General features: G+C 39.2%; 1 protein-coding gene across 2 annotated transcripts; it reads right to left on the bottom strand.

Moving 5' to 3' along the window:
• Nucleotides 1-1,298: 1,298 nt before the first annotated feature.
• Nucleotides 1,299-19,625, bottom strand: LOC141340480 (uncharacterized). Of its 2 annotated transcripts, XM_073845506.1 has the most exons (17): nt 19,398-19,625; nt 10,377-10,463; nt 10,084-10,155; nt 6,687-6,746; nt 6,471-6,590; nt 6,259-6,382; nt 5,991-6,011; nt 5,614-5,652; nt 5,150-5,203; nt 4,981-5,031; nt 4,737-4,775; nt 3,564-3,593; nt 3,374-3,468; nt 2,912-2,953; nt 2,217-2,249; nt 2,043-2,066; nt 1,299-1,959 (listed from the first exon to the last, which is right to left on the bottom strand). In XM_073845506.1, exons 2-16 carry the CDS (start codon nt 10,404-10,406, stop codon nt 2,043-2,045), a joined length of 834 nt encoding a protein of 277 aa, XP_073701607.1. In that variant the 5' UTR covers nt 10,407-10,463; nt 19,398-19,625; the 3' UTR covers nt 1,299-1,959. The 2 variants fall into 2 exon arrangements, with proteins under 2 accessions (XP_073701607.1, XP_073701687.1); XM_073845586.1 differs by lacking the exons at nt 4,737-4,775; nt 4,981-5,031; nt 5,150-5,203.
• Nucleotides 19,626-20,552: the final 927 nt, after the last annotated feature.

The following is a 20,552-nucleotide window of genomic DNA, read 5'->3' as shown; positions in this document are numbered from 1 at the left end:
GCTGATTTTGACAAGGTAAAAGGGTGTTTTTTTTACACTACTATTGAGAATTTTTAACCAAATTATATTATGGACTTTTCATTAAGACCCTAAAGAATCATATGAACTTTTGGAATATGGCCATCCGATGACCCCTTTAAAGGAGAACTCCGGTGTGATTTTGACCTAAAGTGTATTGAATCATGATACCGAGTGTGAACGTACCTTGCATATCTCATCTCGTCTTGTCCACTGCTGTCCGAAATCTGGGGTCAGTTATCCGATGCTCACAACAGGTTGTCAATGAGAGTCAACAGGGCATCGAAGAAGCCATGTAAATAAATCACTGTTTTACGCCATTTACGAGGCACAAAGTAGCTCCACACTTCATTGGTAGACTTCCAAGGGCCCTGACATTTAAAACGAGACATTGAGAACTCAGAAAAAGCACCGGTAGTTTATTTACGAGAAGATTTATACAGACAGTAACTGCAAGAAGTTTAGCGGCCGCCGCCATCTTAAATTTAGTCACGATAAGTCGAGTGTCGAGCACCAAGGAATTTATCAGGTTTTCAACTTATCAGGTTGTAGTTTCCTTCGTGCTCGACACTCAACTTATCGTGACTAAATTCAAGATGGCGGCGAACGCTAAACTAAGGTTTCCTTCTGGAGCACCAGTGAGCGTTTGAACCTTCTAATAGTTGCATTTTTAAAGTTTTTTTTTTAAGATTGTTTTTTCAAAGGCATTATTAGATACCAGTGTTTCCTGTCATAGCAAAGATTTGATTTCAGAACAGTATGATAGCTATTAAACTATATATAGTTATGATTTTAAATCAATATTTAACCTCAGATTGATCTTAAAGTAAATGAAGGTGCTAAAGTCTGATTTTGTGGTGGCTGTGCCTGGAAATAAAATGTTTTATAATCCTAATTCAAGTGAAGATGGATTTTGAAAGTCTTATGGTAATCAGTGTTGAGTGTGTTAACCCTGCTTGCTTTAAATCTTTGAAAATGAATAAAAATTTAAAATGTTCATTAGAAATGTTGAAAAGTGATCAAATGTAATCTGTTAATAAAGTAACTGGAATAGTCAGACTACTATTACATTTTACATAGGTTACAGATTACATGTTACTCTATTACATTTCCGAAGTCACCTTCCCAACAGTAATGGTAGGTGCCTGGTTTAAATAAAAAAAAGTAATACAAAAAATAAAATAAAAAAACTTTTCAACACAAGTGATTTTATAGTAGGGAACACAAACCACTTCTTGGTAATAATGACAAAGATTATAATGAAAATGTCATTTATTTATTTTTATGAGAACTTTTTAGAGCCATTTAATGAGGTCTAACATACACATGATCATGTTTCCCGTTTTATTAGGTGCGTTTTGCAGCAAACAACTCTCAATTTTATACAAAAGCACAAAGATCAATAACATAAAATACATTATACAAATACATACATTCTGAGATACCCAGAAATAAATTCAGCATATTCTTCCTTACACGCAAACATGGCAAAATATAAACACAGTAAGATACTGTATAAAATAAACAATAGAATAAAATACAAACAGCTAAAAACAACAAAATATATTATTTTTTTTTTTGCAGCGGTATCTGTAAATACTTCTCCGTTCCCTTGTTCCTTTCAAAAGAATATAATAATATATAAAATCCCAATAATTTTTTGTACTGGTTATTATATTTTTGTGGAAACAAAATACATACTTGATAGATGAAGGATAACAGTTACTGAGGCACATTCAAGACAATCACAATTAGAAACTGATAAATACACAAACTGTGAACATGTCAGAGTATATTAATATAAGCACACTGCATCTGTTAGGATGGTTGCCAGTCACAAATTCAAAGACAGCACTGTGCCATGCATAGAGAGTGTGGTAGCAGTAACAGATGACTAGAGAATGATTATGTAACTGGAGAAAAAATTCAAGGCTCAACAGACTTGAACAAGAATAAAACAAAGATTAGATATATACAGAAACTCTATGATTAAAAATGATTAAAAATAAAAAAGATCAGCTTACCTAAGTGCTAGAATTATTAATGTCCTGGAAAGAAAAAAAGAACAATAATGTGATTACTCGATAATGTGACTTTATTCTCCTGGACATCTAAACTTTTAAAAGCTTAATATACATCCGGCTCACTTGAAGCCTTTTCCAAAATCTACAAAAGGGGTGTTACCTAAATTAGCCTACCTGTAAGGGCATTTCCTCTCTGGATCGATTTCCCTAAAAAAACAAAAATTGGTTTAAAACATTACATAAATAACATATTGAAATTAAAGGTATTCTTATAGTTAAAACTAAAAAATATATATAAATAAAAGATTGCCATGTGAGCAATACAGTCCCCTATATGTTAAGGGATCAATACCAACGCTTTGTGCACGAACGTCAGCTCCAGACAAAGTGAGTATCATGTGTTTGTTTGCCAAATTGCCTTTCTGAAAGAGTTTCTTGGCACTCTTTAAGACTAATGTTGCTAAAGCTATTATTGTCTCTGCCTGTTTTCACTGATGCTGCCTTTGCGTGCTACCAAAATGACAAATTTCCACTTGCGGACTAAACCAAAAATTTTTAAATAGCAATGTGGTAGTTAAAAACTGCATATGAAAGCAATGTGAAGTCGACTTCAATTTGTTAAGCTCATAATCACAAGTGGGACTTGTAAAGTTTCTGAGCATGCAACGGCACCATGAGACCAGCTATGACGTTATTTTTATTGCGCCGTGCACCCCATCGGTGTAATTCATAAACAAGCATTTATTATGCACAGTACAATCAGATGACTAACTTTTAAACAGATTCTGGTTCAACATATAAGGCTGAGCATCGTTACAGAGTTTTTCTGACATTTTTTAGTATATGAGATTGCCCTGTTATGTTTTTACCGGTTCTGGAAGCTCTGTCCTCGGCCCAGTTTGGCTCATATCCTACAAGGCAATTTTAAAAATTTATAAAAATGATCTGTCAGGTATTTTGAGGTAAACTTAACATTCACACTCTGGGGACATCAGGAACTAATTTCACATCTTGTAAAAAGGGGCATAATAAGTTCCCTATCAGTCAGTCATGTTCGACGTTATGTCAACTGACGTCATGGGATGTAACATCTCTGTTTCCTCCGTCAGAAAAACGAGGGTTACAAGAGTAACTGAGACGTTACCTTAAAATCTACCAACATATTTGTTTAGAGCAGTTTTGAACCATGCTTCATCGGTGTATATTTCTCATGCAGAATTTTTGTATTTTAGCTAGAAGCATGGGTTTGAAGTTAAACCACACCCAAATACAAAGTAACCTGCTTTAATTTTATACAAACTCTCAAACCAAATAAATGTAGACAAATTTACCTTGGAGCTCCTGCGCAAGTGAAACACCATGAAGAGTAGAACAATATTCAACACAAACAACAGCACCAGGAGTCCATAACAGGTGTTAACGGTAGCTTAAAGGGAAGAAAAAAATAAAATGTTGGTTTCTGAAGAGATTTGTAGACTTTTGTAAACAACTGGACAGAACACCCACAGATCTGACACTTACCCCACAGATTCTGATTTTCAGTTTTTAATCCTTGAATAAAAGGGAAAAGCATACAAAAACATGAGATATAGCAGCCAGCATGAACTTAAAAGATGATATCTGCTTGTTATGTCTGACGTCACGTCAGCACTTCTGGGTCCAAACCCTCTATCAGATGCCACAAGCAAGCAACAAATAGAGCTGATATCAGAGGCGGACAGTAGTTAAGTATTTTTACCTTACTCTAGTAAATTTTAAAAGTATCTGGAGTTTATCTTTGAGTGTTTTTCTTTGAAAAACTTTACTTCAATACATTTCACAACTCTGATAATGTACACTCTGACTAATAATATGATATAATACTGCCCAAAAATTATAATCCTAACCATTACCTCATACCAAAATCCCAAATGGCCAGACGATGATTCATCTTTTATAAGTTTTTTTTTTTACATGATTAGCTTAAATGTCTAATATGAATAAACAGTGCTTATAAACGGCTGCTGAGATAGCATTACCAAGTGAAATGAGTAAAGGCTTGGGCCATGCAGGAAACAGCTTTTCTTACGTCACGACTTAACAAGCAGAAAGTGGCATAAATGACATTTAATAATACAATATAAAAACAAGTAGTCGGTTGGCTTGTAGTGTCACAGTTTATGTTAAAACAAATCGATATTAGTTTTTATTTAACAAAACTATTAGTAATTAAAAGGAAAGGAAAGGACGTGCAGCCATGTAGGCTCATTGCCTCATTGCAATGCACAACATTATTAGTAATGAGTAAATAGCAATTAGTGGCAATGCACAAGCTGTGGTAAATTTATTAGGTGCAACTATGCATCTGCTATACCTCGGCCAATCATTAGCAAGTCAGTGCATATGAGTTTGTATAAATGGACTTCAGAATGACGAATAAGTGTTGAGTTTAATTATTTAATGATTGTTTGTATTAGTGTTCCAGAAACATAAGAATTGTGCAAATAGCAACAACAAAAAAAGAGAAAGCACAGCAAGGGTCTGTAAGGGCCAGCAGATGGGTTTAAGCTGTTGGGAAGACTGAAATAAAGACACACTGCATAGTGCTGAACCTTTCTGAATGCACAATATGTCGGAAAGTGACCACTGAATGTATGGTGAAGGCATTATGCTGCTTGTTACAGATGAAGCTGCTCTGACAAGAGGCAAACTTACTCATGGTTTCTGTATGCGGTGATGAAACTGTTGTCAAATCTACAAAATATTAGATAGTCATATTAAAAACTGTTAAATAAGGCCATATCCGACTGATCTCCCCATATAATCAAAAATCAAGGATATTTCAGGTTAGATTTCTTTATCAAATCTGTAGTATGTTTTTTTTTAAACCAAACTAGGATTAAATGCTGAGAGTATTACATGCAAATGCTCAATTCGAGAAAATCTATGGGATTCTTACTTTCAGGAGCAGTGATGTTTGGACTGACCAATGTTGTAGGAGATGTTGTGCCTATGTGATTAGAAAACGTGGTTTGCTGTCAAAAAACTCTGATTCACGTGACAGATAAAGTATCTGTGCTGTAAACTGTGTTGATGTGAATATGAAATACAATATTGAATTTGCTTACTTTCTTTTTTATGATCTGTGGTGAATAAAATGTCCGTTGTTAAAAATGTTGTGCCTATGTGATTAATTAGAAAACAGATTATATTACACTTAGCTTCAAAAGACCAGTGCAGCATGTGCTCAGAAAGTAGATACAGCCTTGCAAACTGAATATGATGTTTTACTTTTCTTTTCTCTCACATTATCTTTCAACAAGTAAAAAATGCTTGACAAATGAATGCCAGAAATGAACTGCAGACATGCTTGTCAAAACTAGAGAAACTTTGTTTGTTGTCACTATTTAATAATTAAGTTTGTTAGTAGTGGATGTTTAGTTCATGTACTTTCAAATAGTTTGATCTGACATGATTTACATTTTTCATAAATATTTATATTAGAATGTACATGAACTAATGATCTGTTTTAAACTGAAACTTGTGAACGGCAGTTAAAATATTTGTGTTTGAGATGACCGAGTGAACTTACTGAATTCAGCGGTTGGTCCCATCGTTGTTTCAGATGTGTCTGTGTGATTAAAAAACATGATATATTACGAAAGGTTTCAACTGATTAATGCAGCAATTTCTGTACGACAATACTCAGATATTTGCTTAAAGAGCTAATGAAATTAGTTTCATTGCCATTATTTAAATTATGGTAAGAGCTACTAGAAAAATCCATGCAATTTCATTACCCTAAAATTTAAAATCACAGTTTTTGCATGTGTGCGAAAAATAATCAGCTATTGCTTAAATAACATTAAAGTTTTCCTTTTTCGTCAGCTTAAAGCTCGCTCTTTTTTTACAAAAAGCAGACAAAAAGATACATCATGGATTCAAGTTTGATAACGGCAAATAACTTACTCTTCGACGGACATTTCAGATCTAAGTAGAAAAGAAGACAGAAAGTGGGCAAAATGTGATTTTTTTTAAACATGTATCATTCATAACATTCTACTTCATGTAATTAGGCTTGTTTGTTTAAATATTCTGACTAATTAAATGCCTTCAACTACAAATAGAGTGTTGACTTGCCAGAGATTTATGGTGGCCATTGTTCATATTGTGAATAAATGAAGGATTGGCAAGAATCAAGAAAAATGATAAATGATGAAAGGTTGAATGTCTATACCCGATACTGATCCATTGCAAGATTTTCTATACATTTCTTTAAAAGTGGCTGTGTCGATCCTGCGAACTGCGTCAACATCTGTGCAGTTGAGCTCACCACATAAGTCTTCAAATCTGTTGTCTAGCTATAGGGGAAAATGGAGTCGGAACTGAATATTTTGGAAATTTGAAACAGAATGACAGAATATGGTATAGAATAAGAAGTATACTCACATAACGTAGCATTAAATTAAAAGTATGTACCACTTTTAAATTAATTTTGTAATCCTTTTTTTTCTTATTATTAGTCCAGTATGAACATAGGGTGTTAAATACTGATAGAAGCTTGTGTTCCTGGGAAAACAGTCAGGAAAACAATGTAATAAAATTTTATAAGGAAGTAAAGGTAAATAAAGTAAATAAAAGTCATCTTATGTTGTTTGCTCTTACCTGCGTTTCAGGTGTGAACACTTTAATCTCGAACATGTGCTCTTCCAACAACATGTCATCCTTTAAGAAATCATGAACAGTAAGCATATGTAGTCAGTCATAAAAATAAATGGTAGCACATTATTTTTCAGTCCTATTCAGCATGTACCTACAATATAACTCTAACCCATGTATATACCTTATATTATCCAGCACTTTCTTATGCAAGTACACTGCAAGTTACACTGTAAGTCCAGGAAAGTTCACGTACTGTAAAGCCCCTTCACCTGGAGCTTTATTCAAGTGAGGGAAGAGTTCAATAGTGACTAGAAGGAGACCAGCAGTATGCAAACTGAACATCAACTAACAGCTACTGTTAGCGGTGACTATGTAGTGATTATACACAATTTATAACTACGTCATCATTTGACTCCAGCATGGGAGTTTCACTTTTATGCGTGGGGGGGGGGGACCCATATTCTACATTAAAATATATTTAGAATTAACAATGACTGCTGTACAAAGAGTTACGTCACTTCCCCACCGCGCCACCGATTTTATAGTAATAAAAGTCATTTAGTTCAGTTAGAGAACAGACACTACAATTAAAATTGAACACGGCTGCTCAACGCTCCAACAATGACTGATTGCAAAACAGCAGAACCCCCCCCCCCCTCGATAAAATTAGGAACTAAAGTGAAAGTGAAAGTACATTGAAATTTACAGTGTACACTTACTGCTCACCATATTTATACTAAAATGGAAGACACTTGAGATGCAGTATGTTGCATCATTTTGTTGTATCCAAACAGATGGACAACAGACGGATGAAATCCTTCACAAACCTATGCACCCAACTGCTAGTTAAAATAGGGTGACCATACGTGCCATTTGTGCAAGACATGTCCTGTCAGGATTTCTATATTGCCCAAAATATCCAGGTTTTGGCTTGGTGCCTGACTAGCTTGTCAACAATAATTATTTTTCTAAAAATAATCTTTCTAAAAAAACTTGACTGTTTTCCTAGCTATGCAGTTCCCCACAAATGTCCTGGCAAAATAACTACTGCTGTAGTTTATTGATATAACACGTTCCACAAAGTCTAATGAATTCTTTGAAGTATATACAGTGAGGTCAATAAGTATTTGAACACTCTGTGATTTTGCAAGTTCTCTTACTTAGAAATCATGGAGGGGTCTACAATTTTCAACATAGGTGCATTTCCACTGTGAGAGACAGAATCTAAAAATAAAAATCCGGAAATCACATTGTATGATTTTTTAAACAATTTATTTGTGAATTAGTCGTCAAATAAGTATTTGATCACTTGAGTCAAAAATTTTTAATATTTGGTACAGAAGCCTTTGTTAACAATTACAGAGGTCAAAACGGTTCCTGTAGTTCTTCACCAGGTTTGCACACACTGCAGGAGGGATTTTGGCCCACTCCTCCATACAGATCTTCTCTAGATCTCTCAGGTTTCGGGGCTGTTGCTGATGCCACTCCAGAACCTTGATATGCTTCTTACGGAGCCACTCCTTGGTTTTCCTGGCTGTGTGCTTTGGGTCATTGTCATGCTGGAAGACCCAGCCACGACCCATCTTTAATGCTCTGACTGAGGGAAGGATGATACAGTACTCATCATTCTTCTTCCTCCAAACAAGGTGAATGGAGTTAATACCAAAAAGTTCTACTTTGGTCTCATCTGACCACAGGACTTTCTCTCATGACTCCTCTGGATCATCCAGATGGTCCCTGGCAAACTTCAGACGGGCCTGGACATGGGCTGACTTGAGCAGGGGAACCTTCTGTGCGATGCAAGATTTCAAACCATGACGTCTTACTAGTGTATTACTGATAGTAGCCTTGGAAACGATGGTCCCAGCTCTCTTCACGGCATTGACCAGCTCCTCCCGTGTAGTTCTGTGCTGATTCTTCACCATTCTTAGCATCATTGATACCCTACGAGGAGAGATCTTGCGTGGGGCCCCAGTCCGAGGGACGTTAACAGTCATCATTAGCCTCTTCCATTTTCTGACAATTTCTCCAACAGTTGTTCTTTTTTCACCAAGCTGCTTGGAAATTGCCCCGTAGCCCTTTCCAGCTTTGTGAAGGTCTACAATTTTGTCTCTTTTGTCTTTTGACAGCTCTTTGGTTTTGCCCATGTTGCTACTTATGCTGCCTTCATGTGATATGGGAAAGATGATGCTTTCCACTTGTGAAGTGGAAATTACCAGTGTGTCATGTTCAGGTGCTTTTGTTGTTGTAGTGAAGAGAAACATGGCGGACTCGGAATTAGAGTTCAATTACTCGTTGATAGAGAGTTTGGGCTACGGGCTGGGTCATCTCCTGGTCCCAGTATATCATGCTGTCACTGGCGTACACTACAGACCAAATAAAATAACATGAGAAAATTGCCTCCTTCAGAACAGTGTACCGCACAGCACCCTACTGGAGGCAAGCCACGACGAGCTAGCATCCTCTCTGAACGGTATTTTTAAAGACAACACTACATTTAAATAGCAGCGTTATTAAAATTCTTTATGCCCCAGCATTATGGGGGCTACAAACTAACCAACTAACTAACCAACTAAACAGCAGAGAACTTTTAACATCATGCAATGCTTACCATTCAGTATAGTTTCGTTGCTGTCCGCCTCGTTGAAAGGTCAAAGTTTATCCCATCTCGGCAGCTCGGGTATCATAAAAAATTTCGAGATTTCCAGTGGAATTTACAACGTGAGTGGGTGTTCATGTGCAATTTGATGTCGGATTTTGGTATTTACCATAATTACGACAGCACATGAAGGCAGCATTAGACTTTGGCTGATTGTGGGGTGCACAGGTGTCTTTATGACAGCTAACGACCTCAAACAGGTGCTACTAATTTAGAATCATGAGCAGAGTGTAGCTGGACTATTTAAAAGCAAAATAACAGGTCTTTGAGGGTCAGAAATCTGGCTGATAAGCAAGTGATCAAATACTTATTTGACACAGTAATTCACATAACACAAATAAATTGTTAAAAAAAATAAATCATACAATGTTTTTTATTTTTAGGTTCTGTCTCTCACAGTGGAAATGCACCTATGCTGAAAATTGTAGACCCCTCCATGATTTCTAAGTAAGAGAACCTGCAAATATTTATTGACCTCACTGTATATATACACTGAACAGTATTTTCCCACTGTCAAAAAATAGAACACTTAGTTGTAAGAATGCTAACACAGCAACATATTGTGAGATATTAGTTGTTTGCTATAGACATATAACATGGCTTAATTTGCACATTGCAGCATTCTTTCCCAACCAAATTAAAAATTCAGAAATATAGGATGAAAGGCAACATTTTTCAGATTTAGTTGGGAGAGATATAGGCAGAAAAAAAAATTGTAAAAACAATGAAGAATAGACTCACCAGATGAAGCTTAAGGTCATGTGGGATACACCTGGACCTGACATCATAAACATTGGTGACAACTAAAACAGCCTATGAAGAAAATAACAAATCAAGTCCCGCCCTCTGGACAACTGTCTGAAATCTTATGTATCTTTTGGAAACACTGTTTGTAGTTCAGCTCTTCCAATAAGACAGCCATCTTTAACATGGTGCAATAAAAAATAAACTGCAGCCACACAACACCTCACTGAGAGGCTTAAACATTTCAATCCAGTCCACTAACATTTTAGCAAAAACTGATTATAACTCACGGTGATCAATATCCAGAATTTCCCACTCATTACGGTGTCTTGTTAACCATCAGAGTTCAGCTCCATAAGCCACAGTGCTTTGCCTTGCTGGATGTAACAGATGAAACCGAAAGAGAAAGTATTCAGGAAGGGAAAACACCAGTGAGGCAACACTCAAGTGCAGTGAGAAACAACATGGGTATTAAAACCAATATACTCGAAAAACATTAGTCTGCATTATCACTGCAGAATCGAAAGATCAGCAATTAGCTTATTTTGCAATAGACTCAAAAACAAAAGTCAGTTTACTGCTTTATCTAGACAAATTGACAGTGTCTATCATTTTATCCTGGCTAATGGAGCCACAGAAAAACAAAACAGCTAGCGTCTTAGAGATCAACTTAGATTTATAATAAATCTAATCAATTAGATTTTCACTTTAAGGACACTTTAAGAAAACAGCAATGAAAGTAAACTTTAATGGTATTAAAATACTAATATTACTTAATACACAAGAGACATAAAAAAAACAGTTTATATCCAACTAGAAGTCTTCTAAACAAAAACATGGGGAACATGCTGTTGGACATTGTGGCACCTCTAATTAAATTTAGTTGCTGGAATTCGAACTGAATTGTGGGGCATTTTCAGTGGCACATGGCACAATAGGTATGAGAAGTTTGTTATTGAGTCTAAGTTGCTGTGTTCAAAATCGCTTACTCATTTGTTCATTCATTCACTAAGCCTTATATATTGCATGGTAGTCAACACGAAGTGAGCTGGCGCTGTCACAGAAACAATGGTGTCACGAGTGGAAAAAAACAATTATGATAACAATAATCACATTAACTTTATTTTATTTATTTTATTATACATATGTCGATGCTAGCTTTGTGGTGTCATCTTTATTTGTGGGATAAACGTTATTTTATGTTTGTTATGGGTCTCTCAACCCTCTGGTGCTCTTCAATCATTTTTGACAGCATAATATTTACTTTTTTGCTTTTGTTTTCTTTTTTTCATCAGAAAGTTTATAAAGGTTTTGGCACTAGTGGAAATGTTTGTTATTGTTTTGAGATATCAACCTCAAACTAGGAAACCAACTTCTGGCTTTTTCTCACAGTTATTATGTGATATAATATATTTGTTATTTCTGCACAAATAGAATTGTGACCCTAGACCACAAAATCAGTTTTATGTAGTACAGACATATTTGTAGCAATAGCCAAAATACATTGTATGGGTCAAAATGATAGACTTTTTTCTTTTATGTCCAAAATCATTAAGTAAAGATCATGTTTCCGTGAAGATATTTTATTAATTAAATTTCCTACCATAAATATATCAAAATGTAATTTTTGATTATAGTAACATGCATTGCTAAGAACTTAATTTGGACAACTTTAAAGGTAATTTTCTCAATATTTAGTTTTTTTGCACCCTCAGATTCCTGATTTTCAAAAAGTTGTATCGCGGCCAAATATTGTTTCATTCTAACAAACCATGCATCAATAGAAAGCTTATTTATTCAGTGTTCAGATGATGTATGAATCTCAAATTAAAAAAAAAAAAAAATTGACCCTTATGATAGGGCTGGGCGATTAATCTAAGGCGATTAATCTAAGGCGATTGTCGTGCGCATTTTGTCAATAAAGCCAGTTCTTTGATTAGCCGTAGATCTCCAGCACCTGTTTTGAGATGACGCAGCATGTTGTACACAGAGCCGTAGTTCACTTAGAAGCTACGCCTAATCGTGTTCATAATCGAAATCGATTTAATCGAACGATTATAAAATCGAAAAGAAATCGTTTGCGATAATGGCAGCTGTTTGCGTAGCTTCTCAGTGAACTACGGTGCTGTGTAAAAAATGGTGCTACATCTCAAAGCACGTGAAAATACCAAATTTAATAATATTTTTACTTCAAACTTACTTCATAACATCAGCCAAGTGTTTAAAATGAATCCGTCTGTGAAATAATGTGGCTTCTTAGACATAATAACGCACATAACATAGTTCATAATATTCTAATCTAAGCAGTGATTAACGCATTGCATTATAACATTATTCTAATGAAAATTACAATAATACGAACTTCAGTAAACCATATATTGTCATAGTAGTGTGTTTATTAATCATGTTGAATGAATGAAAGCAGTTAAATCTTCCGTTTATTTAGCTGCTGCTATAGGTATTCTCTAGGTTTCTCCTTCAGGTGTTTTTGGCGTTTCCCAGACACAGAGCGCCCTCTGGCCTTTGGATGAAGATTTACTGCTGATCACAGATCACATAGAAATGGAGATCACAGATCACCGTGCTTCACTAAAAGATACGTATGACCAGGAGCGTCGCTGGGAATTCTGGGCCCCGTACACTGACTCAGCTAAGGGGCCCCCCTAAAAACTAAAAATTACGTTCAAACTAAAAACGTTCCTGTAACCCCTCTCACCCGCTCCGAGCAGGTCTCGAACCCGGGTCTTTGGCATGGGAGGCGGACGCACTAACAAGGAAGATAAAGCCTGCAACCTTTAGTATCGGTCGCTAGTGTGTCTCTTGAGATCGGGGAGTTAGGTTTACCTGCACTGTTTGCGATCGCAATATCACGCACAGGGGCGGTGAGTTGTTTTGCGATCACAATCCTACGTTTCTGGGGGGGAGGGGGATCGCGATGGGCCCCCCCTCGCCAAGGGCCCCTGTTACTATGTTCCACTATTACCCCCTGTCCGACGCCCCTGCGTATGACAATCGCAGCTTCCGATTAATCTCGATTTCGATTTCATGTCGATTTATTGCGCAGCCCTACCTTATGACTGGTTTTGTGGTCCAGGGTCACAATTTAGTACCATAAAATCCTCTAAAAATACATAAATAAAAATTATTATCAGACTAAACCACCGTACATTTAATTAAAAAGGGTTCTGACTGTCATGCAAGCAGCATCAGACAAGACAACAAGCGCATATTATTGTCAGGGCTATAACAAGTGTTTGAAAATCAGTGAGGTCTGAGGTGAGGTGTCAAGAACCGAACTGTAATTATACCAACAATAAATGCAAGCCATTACATAGATTACATATATGACCCTGGACCACAAAACCAGTCATAAGTAGCATGGGTATATTTGTAGCAATAGCCAAAAATACAAAGTATGGGTTGAAATTATCGATTTTTCTTTTATGCCAAAAATCACTACGATAATAAGTAAAGATCATGTTCCATGAAGATATTTTGTAAATTTCCTACCCTAAATATTTTAAAACTTATTTTTTTGAATAGTAATATGCATTGCTAAGAACTTCATTTGGACAACTCAGGGTGTCTACAGGTTTGACCAAGTTAAATTTAAGACATTTTAAGACTTTTTAATACCATTTTCAAACAAAATTTAAGACCAAATTGAAAGTCCCGCAAAAGTCTAGCACAAAACTATGAAGATATTTTAAATTATTATTTTATTTAACTGATTATTCTTGGGAATATTCAACAGAAAACACTATTCCAGAAGAAGAAATTATTTTCTATTCCATGACAAAGTCAAGGCTCTCACACACTTTGAAGCCAATGTAACAGTGTAACAAACACGGATTTTGAGTCATGGATCGGATCATTTTTCGGATCAGCAAAAAAAAAAAAAAAAAAAAAAAAAAAAGTTTGTTTTTTCCTAATTACTGAATGCTTACTTTAGGTAAGCTACTTCTCATCCACAGCAAAAACTACTATCTGAACTAAAGTTCAGTAACAAAACAAGAACAATTACACAAATGACAAGTGTAAATGAATACAACATAAAGTTAGTAATAAAATCAATAACACTAGTATTCAGGAGGGGAAATTTAATAATTAATTGTAAAATAACTAGTGTTTCTCACTGCAGGTATTTATAGGACGCTGTCTCTTTAAGGCCAAATGCCCAAACCGAATACTGGCACGCATCTCTTTCTCAGCTGTTTCGGTTCACTGAAGACATAAACGACTGTTAAACAGAATACCAAAACGGGTATTAAGACATGACTTGGTATGTACGTTTCCGTTCAAATAGCAGTTAAAGAGGAATCAATCTGTGTGAATCGCGCCGCGCGCCTCTCTCTCCTCTCTCTCTCTCTCTCTGCGCGTGCTCGCGCCAGTTGTGTGCGGCAACGATGGTTAAATTTAACAGCTAATCTGCGATTCAAATGCGTGTAGTTGGGCGGAAACCCGCTAAATCTGGCAACACTGAGGCGTTGTCAAGCAAGCGCGTGTCTAGCAACAGAACAGATTTAGAACCTGCGCAGGAGATTCTCCACAAAACGATAAACTTTTCCTTTTCAAAGTGTAAAAAATTTAAGACCCTTGGATTTAGATTTAAGACAAATTAAGACATTTAAAGGCCTTATTTTAGGACAACGGAATTTAAGACTTTTTAAGACTTTTTAAGGATCCGCGGCCACCCTGCAACTTTAAAGGCGATTTTCTCAGTATTGATTTTTTTGCACCCTCAAATTCCAGATTTTCAAATAGTTGTATCTCAAACAAATATTGTTCTAACAAACCATACATCAATGGAAAGCTTATTCAGTTAGCTTTCAGATTATGTATAAATCTCAATTTCGAAAAATTGACACTTATGACTGGTTTTGTGGTCCAGGGTCACATATTATACATGTGTTGTCTTGTGAAGGGCTTTTATGTTTAGTGTTTCCTGTATCATTTGTAGTCAGTTTGTAGTCTGTTTGTTCATTGGTTCCCCCTTAATTAATCTCCCCAGGTATGTTATCTTGTTTAGCTTGTGAGCCCCCTGTGTATATAACCCTTGGTTTCTCTTGTTCTTTGTGTTTGATATGATGGCTGTGTCCAAATTCAGGGTCTACATCCTTCGGAGGACTCATTTGAAGGATGTTACGTCACAGCGCCGTGACGATGTCACGTTACAGCAAAGATGGTTGGAGTCCAAATGCAGGTAAGTAATTTTAATAAATCAAAATACAAAAACAAAGCAAAAACAGAACAAAACCAAAAGGCCAACACGGCACACAAGACTTTAAGAGCAGGACAGACTGAAGAGGAACCAGAACCCAGAAAGCACAATGCAACCACACCGCGTGGTGAAAGAGAGGAGACTATAAAGACCTGAGTGATGGGAAACAGCTGTGAGTGTAAATGAGTTCAGGTGTGTCCAATTAGAGGAGTGGGGTGCAGGAGGAAGGAAGACAGCGACCCCTAGCGGCGACTGGGAAAACCCGCAGCCCAGACTCATGACAGTACCCCTCCTCTACGGAACGGCTTCCAGACGTTCCATGAGTCAAGTGTGTGGAGGGAGGTGGAGCGGAGGAATGGTGAAACAGGGGGAGGGATGGCGGGCGAGGCCCGTGCAGCGGAGTCACCGCCGCGTCCGGAACAGAGAGAGCGGTCACCGCCGCGTCAGGAACAGCGAGAGCAGTCACCGCCGCCTCAGGAACAGAGTGAGCGGTCACCGCCGCGTCAGGAACAGCGAGAGCGGTCACCGCCGCCTCAGGAACAGCGAGAGCGGTCACCGCCGCCTCAGGAACAGCGAAAGCGGTCACCGCCGCGTCAGGAACAGCGAGAGCGGTCACCGCCGCGTCAGGAACAGCGAGAGCGGTCACCGCCGCACCAGGAACAGCGAGAGCGGTCACCGCCGCACCAGGAACACGGTCACCGCCGCATCAGGAACAGAGCGAGCGGTCACCGCCGCATCAGGAACAGCGAGAGCGGTCACCGCCGCATCAGGAACAGAGCGAGCGGTCACCGCCGCATCAGGAACAGCGAGAGCGGTCACCGCCGCATCAGGAACAGAGCGAGCGGTCACCGCCGCATCAGGAACAGCGAGAGCGGTCACCGCCGCACCAGGAACAGCGAGAGCGGTCACCGCCGCATCAGGAACAGCGAGAGCGGTCACCGCCGCATCAGGAACAGAGCGAGCGGTCACCGCCGCATCAGGAACAGCGAGAGCGGTCACCGCCGCACCAGGAACAGCGAGAGCGGTCACCGCCGCATCAGGAACAGCGAGAGCGGTCACCGCCGCATCAGGAACAGAGCGAGCGGTCACCGCCGCACCAGGAACAGCGAGAGCGGTCACCGCCGCGCCAGGAACAGCGAGAGCGGTCACCGCCGCGTCAGGAACAGCGAGAGCGGTCACCGCCGCACCAGGAACAGCGAGAGCGGTCACCGCCGCGTCAGGCACAGAGTGAGCGGTCACCGCCGCGTCAGGAACAGCTAGAGCGGTCACCGCCGCATCAGGAACAGCGAGAGCGGTCACCGCCGCGTCAGGAACAGCTAGAGCGGTCACCGCCGCATCAGGAACAGCGAGAGCGGTCACCGCCGCACCAGGAACAGCGAGAGCGGTCACCGCCGCATCAGGAACAGCGAGAGCGGTCACCGCCGCATCAGGAACAGAGCGAGAGCGGTCACCGCCGCATCAGGAACAGAGCGAGAGCGGTCACCGCCGCACCAGGAACAGCGAGAGCGGTCACCGCCGCACCAGGAACAGCGAGAGCGGTCACCGCCGCGTCAGGCACAGAGTGAGCGGTCATCTCCGCGTCAGGAACATAGAGCGCGGTCATCTCCGCGTCAGGAACAGAGAGCGCGGTCATCTCCGCGTCAGGAACAGACAGCGCGGTCATCTCCGCGTCAGGAACTGAGAGCGCGGTCATCTCCGCGTCAGGAACATAGAGCGCGGTCATCTCCGCGTCAGGAACATAGAGCGCGGTCATCTCCGCGTCAGGAACAGACAGCGCGGTCATCTCCGCGTCAGGAACAGAGATAGCGGACGCCGCCGCCTTCCCACGGAAGAGCGTCTCCGCCCCCGCCACAAAGCAGGGGCACCTCCGCGCAGCCTCGGCACTATAGGCGTCCATCCGCGCCAGACAGGTGTAGAGGAACTCGAAGCGAGCAGCCGACGCCGCCTCAAAAGACATCCCCGCTGTCTCGGGAACAGAGTGGGTGGTCGTCGCCCCCAAGCGAGCGCACGCCGCTGCCAAACGGGGGGACGCCGCCTCCCCGAAAAAAATCTTCCCCGCTGGACCCATCTGTGGTGGTTGCATTCTGTCACGTTACAGCAAAGATGGTTGGAGTCCAAATGCAGGTAAGTAATTTTAATAAATCAAAATACAAAAACAAAGCAAAAACAGAACAAAACCAAAAGGCCAACACGGCACACAAGACTTTAAGAGCAGGACAGACTGAAGAGGAACCAGAACCCAGAAAGCACAATGCAACCACACCGCGTGGTGAAAGAGAGGAGACTATAAAGACCTGAGTGATGGGAAACAGCTGTGAGTGTAAATGAGTTCAGGTGTGTCCAATTAGAGGAGTGGGGTGCAGAAGGAAGGGAGACAGCGACCCCTAGCGGCGACGGGGAAAACCCGCAGCCCAGACTCATGACAGACGAAGGCTGTCCAAATTCGTAGGATCCTTCAAATGCGGCCCACAAATACGTCCTCCTTTTCCCCGAATTGGAAGGATGGGTCTGGTGGATCCTTTCCCGTCCTACCTATCCCATAATTCCTTTCGGCAGAGCGCTTCCGGAATTCTCAAATAATAGCGGACGAAGCGAGCGGTAGTAATGATATAAGTTTTAAAAAAAACTGGCGTTTAAAAAAATATTTTTTTTACAGCGGTTGTCTTGTTAGGCCTTTGGTTTTAGCATTAAGCTTATTTATTTTTTTACATTTGTATGTTTATATGTTAAAAAAAAAAAAACTATTTCGTAAACTAGCTTCTTTCCTACTGCCTGTGTGAATATCCCCTTACACACAGCTAATTTCTTGTTAGTGATTGAAGCTGTTTTTAATGCTTTTAGGGACGAAAAAGCAGTTCTTTTGTTTTGTGCAGTACAGATAACCTTACTTCTTGCTTAGCGCTGTCACGGTTGCTAGGCGACCGAATATGAGCAACGGGTAGGGGAGGGAACTGAAAGAAGGGTAGGCTGTCCAAATTCACAGACACCTACTTCCAGGTTTTGCGGTCTTCGGAGGACCCCTCCTCCTTCAACCGGGTAGGAAGGATCCTAAGGAGGATGCAGACCCTGAGGATGTAGACCCTGAATTTGGACACAGCCTTGAAAAAAAAAAAAAAAAAAAAAAATGGTGCCACACCCTTTATATCGATCCGCATCCCTGCCAGCTTACTTTACCTTCCACACATTACATTGTCAAACCTAAACACAAACAGGTATGTAACCATTTATAAAAGATGTTTTGCTTAAGATAAAAATATGACAATTTACAAACGATTTGCTATTGCTTATAGCAGGTGATATGAAGAAAGAGCGAGCTACCGTTTCACGACACATTTTCACATTTACACACATAGGATAAGCTTTCAATCTGTTTTGCAGATTTGTGTGCTAGCGTTATCTGTCAAACAGTCTGCCGACTCTCGGAATGTAAGAGCAACGTTGGACCCGCTCCTTCATTCACAACCCTGTCAAGCCCTCTTTCACAAATCGATCTCATTCATTTTCACAGAAAGGACACTGAACAATTTGTTTTAACCTGTGCAGACACTCTAAAGTGTAACTTTACACGGGTGGTTTTTCCATTTAGACAAATGAATATGAAAACCTGATGCATTTTGTTAATATGCCATTTAAATACGCAATAGTTGAAATACATATTTAGGAATACATTCGTTAGACCGTCATGTGCGATTACAGGGATACTTTTATCAAGCGTAGCCTCCTGCCTATGTAGGATTGGATTAAAAAATGTTTGCGTCACACAAAATCCAGCGTTTGGACTGAACACGTCCGTTTGGCGCTAGCAAAGGGATACGTCAGTAAATCTGAAAAACTTCCAACAGCATGTGCCAGAGACACTAAAACGCCAGAAGGTACTTTAAAACCGATACCGCCAACACAGGACAAACATATACAGGAATGTTTATATTTGTGAATATCAGGCTAATATAACAGACTACCCAAAATGGCTATATTTACTAATAGTATGCCTTGTATTAATATTTAAGAACTAAATCAATAAAATAGATTAATTCATATGAAATCCCACATGAGATTGCATCTCATGGCAAACTCCCAACACACGCCTTACCTTTAAGCCGCTCAGTCTTGGTCTGCAACATACTTTCGTTTTGCAGCTTCAAGCACTGAGCCCCCTTGTGTTAAAATCCCCCTAAGATACCAGACAGGAAGCAGGAGAAAGTGACCAACTGGAATTTAACAGTGTTTATAGATAGAAGCGACGACCTCGTTTAAGCGTGGGCTCACGGGCGCGAAGAGTTTAGCGCTGTTTAGAAACCAACCGCAAGTATATGTGCAGTCGCTCATGGACATGTGGAGAAAGTCCCCACCCACTTTCAACTCTGCTCCGTTTGTTGTGGGCCACATTATAACCAATAAAACTGACAGCGTTTCATTCAAGCAATATGGCACGAGAGGCAGTGATACTGTGAATGTCTGCAGGTGTAAATGCTAATTAATCACGTAGCACTGCGGTATGTTACCATGGCAACAAAGTTTACTTTTTGCGAGGGCTTGGCTTTTTAAATCTATTTGGGTCATTCTATCGTTTTTCTCTTTTGCTTTCTGTACGACCTAACAGCTCAGAGGGTTAATTATTTGGATTACTTACAAATTGTAATCCGTTACTGACTCCAAATTACATAATATAAAATATAAAATTGTAGTTGGTAACGTAATCCGTTACATCACACATTTTAGGTACTTAAGACTACTTTTAGATTACTTTTAGACTACTGTTGACCGATCTAGGTTATGAAATTGATTTAAATAAGATAATCGAACCATATTGATATTAAAAAAATACAAAGATTAAGAAAATATATTACATTGTTTGTAACTGACAACAGAAAGTGCATTACGCATTATATTGCATCATGGTTTCCAAACTGGGGTTTATGAGTTTAATAAAAAGCTAATAATTAATCAAATCATACAAATGATAAATTAAAATAAGTCATTATAAAATGAATCAAAATAACTTAATTATATTTGTCTACCCACATGTCATGTGACCATGGCTAACATAGGAGAACCATTAAAATGCAATGTGATAATTATTAAAATGTATTTTAAAATCTCAGGGGTACTTGAGGATCAGATGAGAAAAACGTTCTTGTGAATTCATGAATTTGTGCAGTTTAATGTTTGTGAAAGACAAAAGTCTTTTAAAGACATAGAAATGCATGGTTAACATACAGAGTGATAATTCAAATTTACATTAATG

The sequence above is a fragment of the Garra rufa genome, chromosome 1 (assembly GCF_049309525.1).
Source record: "Garra rufa chromosome 1, GarRuf1.0, whole genome shotgun sequence".
Classification (NCBI taxonomy): domain Eukaryota; kingdom Metazoa; phylum Chordata; class Actinopteri; order Cypriniformes; family Cyprinidae; genus Garra; species Garra rufa.
This window is presented reverse-complemented; position numbering and strand designations above follow the sequence as displayed.